Raw genomic sequence first — 12,415 nt, forward strand, 5'->3', positions numbered from 1 at the left:
AAAAATGCTTTATTTATCTACTATATCACTATAAATATACCAATGCTGAACAAGGAAACAGGGCCTTCTGATAGAAAAGAGTCTGCATAGGTCTACAAAGGGCACATGTTGGCAATAAAGGCACACACTACGAAGAGTTAAAGATGTTAAACCCGAACATCTAAGTTAAACCAGGCACGCGCAGCTCCATACTGACACAGGAAGATCATCCTGCTGCTGCTGCATTGTGGGTGAAATGCAGGTGATGGAAAGTAAAGCAGGTGCTGTGAGTGGAAGGGAGAACACACTTTTCTGTTGTTAAAACCACGTGAAATTTTGGTGAAGGCTAAATCATTACCCCATCCACCCATCATTAGATCTTTTAATTATTTAGCCAAAAAAAGTTGCAACACATTGAGCCGGAGGCGCCAATGGGTCGTAACGCCTCGGCGGGCCAGGTTTAACCTTTGATATCGATAACGGGGAGAACTTGGCGTCCCCACTCTTAACACCGCGTCCAGTTCCAAATAGCAAACACAACGTTACACCTAACAAAAGCACAATAACCTTGAATGTTTAACAAACTATTGGACACTTTGGCAAAAAAAAAAAAAAATCTACTTTTGTTAGTCTGACTTTTATACCTAAACAAGGTGTAAATAAAGAAAACAAATACGTTTTACAATATATTATGCCTTTTCTTCTCACTTCATAAACAACACACGTAATGCATATATTAAATATATCCCGACTTATTGTCATCGTACAAGATCATAATAAGAGCCGTTAACAGCAGTTTGTTTTCTATATTAAATCCAGTTTCAGAGGAGAGAGAGAAGCAGTAAAATGCAGAGTACAGAGTGAGATTACACAAATATGGACTAGTTAAGCAGTCTTTTCACTCACACTCTTGGGCCTAAACTTAAAAGCCAGGGAGCCCTCATATTAGCAAATAAAATACCATCGAATGCGGTGAAGGAGAATAATAATAATACAAAAGAAAAAAGAGCTGGTTTACAAATAAAAGGACACTCAAATGTTTGGCATTTTTCATAAAGGATGGCTCTTGTGGAGTGTGACTTCATGATCAGCAGCTGTTTGAATTCGAGTGTTACAATACTTGCATATTCCAGTGGGACGTATCGCTCCCAGTTATTCCCATTCCACAAGTACACTTGTGTAGATGCACTGCAGAGTTTTCAGAGCGCCCGCTGAGCATTGAGGAGCTGCAGGCTTTATATGAGAAGAAGCACAAACTTTGCTCCAGTTCACACATTTGATATCTCTTCATCTGAAAGTGGCAACTTCTCACCTTTTATAAATACATTTACGTGCACCTCGGTCAAGATGAGAAATAAAGAGGAGACGGAGGAAGAGGATGGAGGCAACCTTGGCACATCTGGCTACAAAAGCTGAAACCTCAATACAGTAATACCACAAATCTGCGTCATGGGATATACAAATTCTTCTTTGTGCCAAAACACGCGGGCTTGGTTTTCTTACAAAAAGGCACAGTGAAAAGCAGGCAGTTGCATAAACAGCATGTAGGTGTAAGGCACTGTAGTCAGGAGTCTTTCTAAAGTCCTCAGACTGAAGTGGATGTTAAGGTTTTTGGTCAGCACTGGCAAAAAGTACGAGCTGTTCAAGTGTTAGAGTGCTCCAGTCCAGATAGAAAAATGTCTCTCATTTCTGTCCGTAGTTGTTCACAATTAAAAACATCAGAAAAAAACATACATAACTGAGTAAGAACAAAAAACAGCTAACATCTATTCAGTCTTAAGCCCCTATTACCGCCGTTTCTTTAAATGTGGAACATTTTCCACGTCAGCTGAACATCATTCAAAAAGCTTTCCAGTTTTCTTTCTTAATTATTTGTTCCCCACAGGAATCTGTCAAAATAACAAATATTTAGCAGGCAACATTTCTTCAAAGAAAACCAACAAATGTGTTTCAAAGTATCAAAGAGGAGACAGAGAAACAACCTTGCAAAGCAAAAAAAAAAGAGCAAAAATGAGCTAATTATAGGTAAATAAATGCAACCTAGAAAACCTAGAACCTTCATGTAAAACAACCAAAAACACAATAAACACTACAATAACCAAAAAGTACCAAACAGGCGTGTTCAAAGCATTCAACCAGCATGGACGGACAGCATCACCTACAGCATGTAAAATTGGCTAAAATACTATATAATGATGAAAGAAAAGGCATTAGTATATCTGAAGACAGCCGTCTTCAGCAGTATCCTCATTTATCAGTAGTTCCTGTTGTAGTTTTTCTTCCTTACGATTAACTCGACTCTCTTTTTTATTGTTACTCTGAAAATAGTTTAAAATCTAGAACAAATACCACGGCAAAATGGAAAGAGAGAGCTACAAAGAATAAACACCTTAAATATATATCTTCTCTTCATAAATACTTGAACGTACCTTCGGTGTTCCCGTGGTGGGATTCGGAGAGAAACAAAAAAGGCAGAGGGGCGTTACTGGGAGTTGTTGTTTGTTACGTTTGTTACATTATTCAGTAGAAAACAGTGATGCTGCCTAATTAGAAACACTATGTTCACCTTGGGTTGAGGACATACCGAGGCCGATAGGAGACGTCAGGCTGTTTGTCACTGTGTGTGCTTTTAATATTTGCTACAAATTCCTTTCGAGCTCAAGTTTGAGATGTTTCTACATGACGGGACAGACAATGCTGAGATGTAGTTCAGTCACAGGCAGGATCTGAGCCTCTTAATCAGTATGTCTGGTAGACATCATGGATGGGCAGCTGGAAGGCTGTGGCGGGGAAGGCCTGGGGCACCGCGTAGCCGGCGTAACCTCCGTATGCTGCAGCCGCCACGGCTGCGTTTTTCTGCAGAGCTGCCAGAGCTGCTGTGTTGGCAGTGTAGTTTGTGATGGGGACATACCCAGGTCCATACAGACCACCAGCTGCTGGGATGCGCTGTACGTTGTGGGCCATGGCATAGACTGGAGTGATTGGACGGCCCTGCGTAGGGAAAGAAAGTGAATCAGGAAAAGGAGATTTTAAAGCGTGCCCACAATGCCTGTATTTAATTTACATAAGAAGGGTGGCCATAGCTTCCTTTTACATAGAATTTAAGGCAGTGTGACTTGAACCTGCATTCTTTCTATTGACCAGCAGGGGGCAGCGACTCTGCACAAAGAAATGCAAAAGTTTATGGAAACATGACCCCAATACTCACTTGATCCATGACCTCAGTAAACACTTTGCTGATAGGTTTATGGTCTTAATGACTACTTTCAAGTCTTACTGAATGCAGCATGATGTTTATTTTGTTAAGTATGGTCCCCATTAGAGCCGTAAAGAATAATAAAGCACAGTTTTAGGGGAGGGGGGGGCTTATGTAGCAATGGGGCAGGCTGCTACAGAATGAGTGCGGACCATCTCTTTCTCAGTCAGACCAGCCCATCCCTAATCACAACTGGTTTCAAAACAGCCAGATAGAGGCGTAAAAATCTCAAGTCACAGCTTCACAGTCGCTAAGTTAATCTTGGGCTAAGTATGGGCCCTGAGCTTCAACCTGGGCCCCAGCGTCCTTAAAGGGAAACTAAAGACTCCCCAGCCTCTTGTCAATAAATGAAATAAAAGCATTGCTATTGGTGCTTAACGTGAATGATTATAATAAGTCTCTACTGCAACTTCCCTCTACAGCTCCACAGGATAGTAGATCACACATCTGGCTACCCAGTGAGAGATCTCCAGTTCGATTCCAGGGAGAGACATAAATCCTTTTGGGGTTGCAATAGAGGGCATCCGTTATAACAATCTGTCGAGCACAGTGTGTTTTGGCAGGTGAGGGAACCTTGAGACGTGGTTATAGCGGTGCAGCGTGGGGAAAAGAACTCCTTAAGAAATAATCCACATAATAACTTGCTTTGCAAGGCTGCGATCAGCTGACCTGTGCTGCTACTCTATTGTTCACTGCTCTTTGTGGATTTGGCCAGCCAAATTCAGCAAGATATAATGAGATGTTTCATGAGCTGTATGGTTCATTTTCAAACCCCCAGACACCATAAAATGAGTAAAAAGTGAGTGAATCTAGTCAGCATCATCACATTAAGTATCAGTTGATGTGTGATGTAACTTAACATCACAAAACTGCAAACTCACCAGTTTAGCCTGAACTAACGTCTACCAACCAGCTCAGTAGACCTAAAGTATTTTCATGCAAAGTTTGAATAAGGGAATTTGTATACTTCAAGTATGAGTTCAGCAACACATCATGCATCGATCTCAAAAATGATTGAAAAACTTTGGAAATAATCTCTCATCGTATTTCTTACATCTTTCTCCGTTTCCCAGTCCTGCACACATTAAGGTTTGCTTCTCTTCCTCTCTCTCTCTCTCTCTTTTAGCTCACACACACATTTAGGAACAAACTGTGCAGAAACAGCTTTTGTGTTCTGAGATGTTTGTCAAGCTGCTTGAAAAGTTGACCATGAAGTTACCTGCCTATTTAAAAAAAAACATCACTCAGTTTATGCTTGGTCTTCTTCTGTAGTGGGATGCAGGTGCTGAATTACAGCCACCGCAACTTTACATTTGCACCATGAACGCATCACAGGGATGAGAAGAAAAAAAAGGATATGATGAGGGTGTAAGTGGGCTGTTGGATGTCATAACTTTCTTATTACTGAGAAAGTATATCCGTAGTGTTACCGGGAGCAACGGCAGCCACACAAATCTAAAAAATTGAATTAATATAACCGTAATATGCACTGACCTGCCTATCCCACTAAATTGCTCATTATCTGAATGTCATTCCGACTCACTTTGACCCCGTGAATAATACCCACCTGGAAGGGTGGAGGGGTAGAGACCGCAGGTAGGACGGTGGCAGCAGCAGTAGCAGCAGCAGCGGGGGAGTGTTCGGGGTGCTGCATGGCCAGAGGGTTGATAAGATGCTCCACTGTGTGCACCTTCCCCTCCTCCATCAGCTTGGCTGCAGGAGTGGCGCTGAACACTGGGTACTGCCCACCCAGAGTCTGTAATGCCACTGCACATAGAGAGACACACAAATGAGAGCTTGGATAACAGACTGGAGACAACAGAGCATCATCAAAATATTAACACTACTGAGGAAATAACAGACAAGCGCACACATGCATCCAATCATTTATAGAGATAAAACACTACAGAGGCGAAGAGAGAACAGCAAAAACAGGGTGAAGGGTTCAATTTCAGCAAGAAGTGGAAATAAATAAGTTACACAAATTGGCGTTGTGGTGTGATTCAGCTTATGATGGTGCTCAGCTGGGGATTAACCCTAGCACTCTAACACACACACACACAGAGCAAACACAACATCAGTCATTGTTTCAGATCCACAAAAGTCTTTTCAATCCTGTGATTCCACACAGACCGGCACCGACACTGAGCTGCAGATTGAGGTCAAATCCTTAAACAAGGAAACATCAGTAACGTCGACTCTACTGAACGGACCTCTGATCACCAAACACACGACACTGATACATACATGCAGTAAATGGTTAGTAAGGTTTAATCAATATGTTGATAAAACAATTAGGCTTAGTAGCTTTAGTCGAAGAATTTGAAGGCTGAAGAATAATTCCAGTGTTTTAAATTTTCCATATCAACATCTTTAAAAAAATCACTTCAGTTTCTACCTTTCATTCTTGAAAAAAAAACGTACAGGATTTATATGATCCACCAACATTAAAATAAACTCAGTTTCATTTCCCCCTGCCTGCTTTCAGGAAATAAGGCAGAATGAAAGAAATTGAATTTTTCCACCAGGAATATGATCCTTTGAAAACAAGACACTTACAACGTTTCTCTCTTAGCTGGGAGAGCAGTTGCTGTAGATGTAGATGTGCTACAACTCTTCATAACACTGGAATCATCCTTCAAGTGATCAGAATAGAGTGGACACAACAGTCTTTAGTTTGTGCTTTTACATTTGCATTTCAGATCCGATTCTGGCTTAAACTGTCATAACGCTCACAAAGCTACAGATAAGAGTCAGTGTGACTAGAAAAAAAGCTACCTTCGTTGTGTTCGAGCACTTATTAAAATAGAAAGACAAAAAAAAGATCATCCATCTGACAAGTCAAAGTTGGAGACGACTGCATATAAACTGCCTCTGAGGAAAAAACTACAACCGTATAAAAAGCTATGTATGATATGGCTGCTGACTAAACCGCTGCACTCCAGAGATTTGGTAACACTTTATTATTTTTAGTGATGATTATTATAAAGAACTGTAGCTATGGTTAATTGATTTTTAGTTAGCTAATAGTTACTGCTAAAGAAATACTTAGCAATGTTAAACAGTAGTTCTACAGTGTAGGGGATTATATTTTGACCTAACAAGTGACTGATCCCTGCTTCGATTCTGGGATGTGATGCAAATCTCTAGAGTTGCATCAAGACGGGCATCTGGCTTAAAAATGTACAGAATCTAAACCTGGGGACCTACCTGCTGTGGTGACACCCTACGAAAAAGAAAGCACCCAAAAGTAGGATTAACAGGTTTACAATAATCCTGCAGATAATGTTCACAGATTATAGATAGGTAGGTATTTTTACTGTATATAGTACCATTTGTACATAACACAAAATACTCTTTTGTAGTGATTAAATAATTCTGCTTTTTTAGTACTTTTGAGTTTTTGTTTACTTTCTAGTATTTTTCCACTTCACTTTTTCTTTTTGACTCTTGTGCTGCTGTAACAAGTGAATTTCCCCAGTGTGTGTTTAATAAAGTCGATCTCTATCTGAAGGAGTGGCGGTGGCGCAATTCACGAGCTCGTGAAACCTTGTCCGGTTTCTCTCACTGCCTAGTTTGTCTTTAATTTTTAGTTTTTTTAATTAATTTTTTAAATTGTTTCTATTACAAAAACTGCATAAATTGTAATTTTAGGCCTATTAATATTTTGGAAACATTAATGCTTCTTATTTTATTGCTTGTTAGCAGGGGGTTGCATGTTTTCTCATGTTTCTCATGTTCATGGAGACGCACCGTTGGTGTGAACCATTTCTCGTAAATATCAGCTTAAATGGGCTCCAACTGTCAGCATAAAGTGTTACCTGAAGATACTCGTAACGGTGTTTTAAAATCACCCTGTGGTGCGTCTGAAACAACCCTTACAGTCATGGCTTTTGTGTTTTAGGTTTCAGTTCACCGCTCATTTAAACAAGCACTGATCAGCACAGTTTGAACCTGAATAACCAGAAAGACAAATTTCTGTTGTGTAAGGAAAAGGAAAGAATGAGGAATGAAGTATAGCCGTTACCTTCTGGTCATGTTGGAAAGGACTGACTACAATGTCGTTATTCTTTACTGTAAATGAAAGAAAGGCCGTCCTTTTGCGCATGACCATCCAGAAACGACTAGAAAGCTGATTCACAAAAAATGCTCCTCAAATCACACAGGAGAAAAAACTGCGGGCTGGAAGATTTAGTAAAAGCCTTTTTGAGATGGGCAAGAATAGGTAGGGGTTTGTCTATCTCACTGACTTGTGCCATGTTTGATGCCAACTGGGTTGACGGAAGCAGCGAGCTCCAGACTGGGCATCAGCTCATAGGACTTTTCAGGCTGCTTGGTCTTGCCCTCGTGGTAGCGGCTGTAGATGCCACGACCGGCAGAGTAACCTCCGAGGTACGACCCCCGTGGCCCAGGGGTACGATTACCTGCAGTAGCACGACCACGACCTCTCACAGTACCTGCTTAAAATACAATTAAGGGGATATGATGACAGGGGTTGTGGTTTAGGGCAGCAGGGGCAATTTTGGCAAGATGGGTTTTGAAAGTTTCTCAAGACATTAGAACTTGCACACGACTAATTTAACTCATATTTTGGCTAATTTTCTGCACATAGAAAAAAATTGCTACTGAATTTTTGCTCCGGCTTTGTTTGGAGGTGTTTGGGTTTAGTGTGGCCTCTGTCTCTTATATTAGGTCTATTATGTAACTCCATAATGTTGTCAACTTGTATTCCAAGAGTTTTGCCACTTGGTGGTGAGCTCTCTAATAACCCAGCATGAAATGGGAGGTGACAGCACAGCAGGAAAAAGATGGTGTTAGAAAATGTATAGTTTGTCACATGGCAAGAAGGCTCATTGTTCATCAGAGTAACAAGTAGGAATAAGGATGTGAGAGATTACCATTGTTCTGTATCATTGGGGATCCTTTGGAGAGAAAACCAAAACACAATGATTGCTCAAAGTCAGATTTTCCTGCTATCACCCAAGACCATATTTAAAATCAATCATTAAAGGTGATGGGATTAGCATTCATTGATCCATCAGCTGGCTTCGTCTTTCCCTTTTACAACACCAGTTCCAAAAGAAAGTTGGGACGCTGTGTGAAATGTAAATTAAAACACAAGGCAAAGATATGCAAATCTCACAAACCCATGTTTTATTCAAAGCATAGAACAAAGAAAACGAACGAAAACTTCAAACTAAGGAAATGTATTTAAAGAGAAAGAATCCGATCACGTTGAATTTAATAGCAGCATCACTTCTCAAAAAGTTGTAACAGGGCCATGTTTGCCACTGTAGTATCTATTACTCTCTGAACAACACTCCGTAAACTTCTGGGAACTGAAAAAGACCTGAGAATTTCAATTCCCCAAACCACAGAACCGTTTTCTGTTCTGTCTCAATCCATTTTTAAATGAGCCTTAATCCAACAATTATGTTCACATAAGGCTTTAACCTGAATTTGTAGATGGTGCATTGAACTGTGTTCACAGACTGTGATTTCTGGAAGTGTTCCTGAGCACATGCAGTGATTTCAATGACAGAATAACGCCTGTAGCGCCACCGGAGGGCCCGAAGATCACTCGCATCCAGTTCTGATTTCTATGCTTGTCCTCTAAGCACAGAGATTTCTCCACATTCTGAAAATCGTTTGATCTTATCGTGTAGTGTAAATGATGAGATATTTAAAGTCTCCCCAGTTTTACTTTCAGGAACATTATTCTTAAATTGCTCCAAAATTTTTAGATGCGTTTGTTGGTAGATTGGTGAACCGCTGCCAATCTTTACTTCTAAGGAACTCTTCTTCTCTAAGACGCTTTTCTTATACCCAGTGATATGACTGACCTGACCCCATCCAACTTCTGAGATGTGTTGCTGCCATCAAATTCAAAATGAGATAATTTTTGTCTTTAAAGAAAAAGGTCTTAGTTTAAACATTTGATATGCTTCTACTGATGTCTTCTATTGTGACTAAAATATGGGTTTATCAGATTTGTAAATCATTGCGTTCTTTTTTTATTCACATTTTACACAGTGTCCCAACTTTTTTGGAATTGTGGTTGTAACATAAAAGTGATTTTAAGCCACAAATCCTCATCAAGTTAAAGATTTCTTTAAAATTTCCCATCAAATGAATCTTTAAATGATCATATTGTCCTTTTGAACGTCTGAAAATTTCTTACAGTAAGAACTGTTTTCATATCATGAGATCCAAAAATGTTTTGGAGCTTTGGCTCCAACCAAGATGGTTTTTGATGAAACACTGGTTTTTGCAACAGATTATTACTGATTGAAAAAAAAAATCATTCTAACCTTTGACGAAGTACTCTCTGTTGGGTCCAATGAGGGTGTTGTAAGGATAACCATAGTATGCCAATGTGTAGGGATCACACTGATAAACGTAGTTCTGCTGAGTAGCCTCTGAAGTGGCAGAAGCTCCCCCCTTTGAAGCCTTCTGGCGTGAGTACTGCTCTTTATCGACGGGTTTGGCGAGCGTCACCTCAATGCAGGACCCTTCTACCTCTGTGCCATTGAGGTTGTCCATAGCCAACACAGCATCGTCCCGGGAGGTAAAGTGGACAAAGGCATAGTCACGGATTTTCTTTACACGCTCTACACATCCAGGGTTAAACTGGCTGAAAATCTGAAGACAAAGGATGGGAGAAATTAAAATCGTGTCAAAAATGGTTTTGCATGCTCGAACCCAAATAGCCGGTCGGTCCTCACCTGTCTGATCGTCTCCTCGCTGGTTTCCATCATTAGATTCCTGACATACAAGATCTTCACTGTTTCCATCACGTCTTCATCTACATCAATCTCTGGCTCTGCCCAGTCCACTGCAATCTGGTGGCCCCACAGCTGAATGCGTCCAGGCATCAGCTTCCTGCGAGCCATGGCTGCTGCACGATGTGACTCATACTCTACAAAGGCAAAGCCACGGTTCTTCATCTTGTCTGCAGCGCTGGCATAAACTATCACATCTAATACGCCTTCTGTCACCTTGGAGACCTCTTCCAGGATCTCCTCACGCTTCTTGGTCTTGGGAATGCCACCAATGAAAAGACGGCAGTTGTCCACGGAGGAGCAGACACCCAGCAGCCGCCCAGGCCGCACTTCATAGTTATTCAGCTCCCGCACGGCTCTCTTGGCCTCGTGTTTCTCTGTGTACATTACAAAAGCGTACCCTCGATTTTTCCCATCAAAGTCCATCATCAGGCGCATCTCATAGATGCGTCCTACGGACTCAAACACTGGGACCAACTCATCTTCATAAACATCCCGCGGAATCTTTCCGACAAAGATCTCACAGCCTCGAGGAGGAGATGCACCATTCCAACCGGGAGGGGGACCGTACTTTCGCTGACCATTTTCCTGGACCATACTGTAGCCAGTACGCTCCATCAGGGCCACCAGTGCGGCCTCATTAGGTGCACCGGCAACACCCTCAGGGATGTTGAGCTGTCCATGGTGAGAGTGATGGGCACCAGAGGATTTGGAGGGGGCAACGTTGTTACTCATGGTCGAAGAAGAAGCAGGATCTTCAGCTGTCATTCTGACAAAACCATCCAATCAGATCAGGGCCTGAAGAAGGATAAGAGAGAGATCTGTCAAATTATACTGAATTAAATGGCTGCTGTAAAGACAGAGAAAAAAATACAGCGGGAAGAAAATAGGTTGATGATCAGAAGACATCATTTAAACAACAGTGACTGATTGCTGACTTTGAGCACAATTTGCATGCATGCAAGATTACCTGACTAAAACAAACCAGCACACATTACGAGGCCTGAACACCACAGTGGAAATACAGCATCCATAAATCCTCAGGGCGCCTTCCCCTATCAGTGGTTTTACAACCTTGTTTTGTTGAGTAACTCAGATCTCTTGCTGACCTCTGACCCCTATCAGAGAGATTGAAGGGCTGTAAACCCTGAAACCTCCAGCTCAAGGTTCACCAAGTATGACTAGGTCACATGCTCAGTGCATGTGTGTTTGTGGTGCGCTTGTGTGTAAAAAGTCAGCAAGGACTTAAGCTATAGAAGGAATTTTGTGTAACATAAACCCTGTTATGTGACAAAAGGCTGCACACATTCATCTTTGCTACACACAAGCCTCCTGTGTGCACGCTCACCACGTGGCGGTGTTGGATTTTCCATCTCCTTATCAATATGAATGCCATACAGAGTGTGGGTGCAGCTATTAGTGTGTGCACATGTGTGTTTCAGTGTGTCCTCACTAAGTAGTGCAGCCCTAAAAAAGGAACAGAGAACAATCAGAAATCGGCTTCCCGAACATAAACCTCTTACTCTGTTATTTTCCAACACAGCCGGCATTCAGAATGGAAAAATCCACAGGTTTTTAAATCCCCCAAATCATGCTGCATAAAATAGTAAGCAACCAATCAGAACAGACTATAACACTAATTTGATGTGGCTCAGTATCATGTAAAAACAAATAGGCCAAAAAAACAAAAACTCGCTACTTAGGCTAGAAGTCTTTGCTTGGGTTTCTTTGTGCATCACAAGATTCCCTAGACTAGGATGGAGATAGCTGAGGCAGTCAACAAAGGCAAAACACTAAAAAGCCAAGCAACCATGGTAACCTGCACACTGATCTGACCTGACCCAACATCCCACTCTCCTACAAACAAACCTGTTCACATGTCATTTTGTCCAAGGCTGAATGAAGGGCTTAGAATGACTAGTTCAAACATGGATGATAGTACAAAAAAGGAAGTAAGCTTTAAATGTCTTTTTTAAACAAAGCACAAACTCCCAAACGGTTAGGAAAAGGAAAAGGAAATCACCAAGTGTGAACAAAAACAAAGAAAAAACCATTTCCTCCTTTATCTTTTGCCAGTAGTTCACCAGTGGTTGCTGAATCCTGACGAAGGTCAAGATGACATTCATTTATATCTGCTTTTCCGAAATAGTTTTCCAAGAACGGGTCATGGACCTGTTCTTGGGTAAAACTAAGGACAATGTGTGTATTCTATCTCAGGAAGCAAAATCTTTGAGCATTTAACTGGCCTGCCTATCAGCACACGGGTCTTTTTAAGAAATCATGCCGAAGCCTTCCGGGTTGTATCCACAGGTTCAAATTTTTCTGTGGCGTGTGGATTGTCTGAGGTTAATGTTAGAATTCGTATGTCGTGCAAATTCAATGGAAGGTTGCTAGGAGC

General features: G+C 41.3%; 1 protein-coding gene across 10 annotated transcripts in view; it reads right to left on the minus strand.

Annotated features, from left to right (window-relative positions):
* The window catches only part of rbm47 (RNA binding motif protein 47), a 37,942-nt gene continuing 25,527 nt past the window's right edge, over window positions 1–12,415 (minus strand). For 5 of the 10 annotated variants that reach the window (XM_063476263.1, XM_063476265.1, XM_063476264.1 and 2 more), the window contains 6 exons: window positions 9,961–10,815; window positions 9,547–9,877; window positions 8,134–8,157; window positions 7,486–7,695; window positions 4,803–5,002; window positions 1–2,970 (listed from right to left, as the gene is read on the minus strand). In XM_063476263.1, coding sequence (XP_063332333.1) covers window positions 2,719–2,970; window positions 4,803–5,002; window positions 7,486–7,695; window positions 8,134–8,157; window positions 9,547–9,877; window positions 9,961–10,785 — 1,842 coding nt within the window. In that variant the 5' untranslated portion in view covers window positions 10,786–10,815 and the 3' untranslated portion in view covers window positions 1–2,718. The remainder of the gene's footprint in view (window positions 2,971–4,802; window positions 5,003–7,485; window positions 7,696–8,133; window positions 8,158–9,546; window positions 9,878–9,960; window positions 10,816–12,415) is intronic. The other 5 variants (XM_063476267.1, XM_063476270.1, XM_063476269.1 and 2 more) reach the window with 5 other exon arrangements.

Source organism: Pelmatolapia mariae, linkage group LG6 (assembly GCF_036321145.2).
Source record: "Pelmatolapia mariae isolate MD_Pm_ZW linkage group LG6, Pm_UMD_F_2, whole genome shotgun sequence".
NCBI lineage: Eukaryota > Metazoa > Chordata > Actinopteri > Cichliformes > Cichlidae > Pelmatolapia > Pelmatolapia mariae.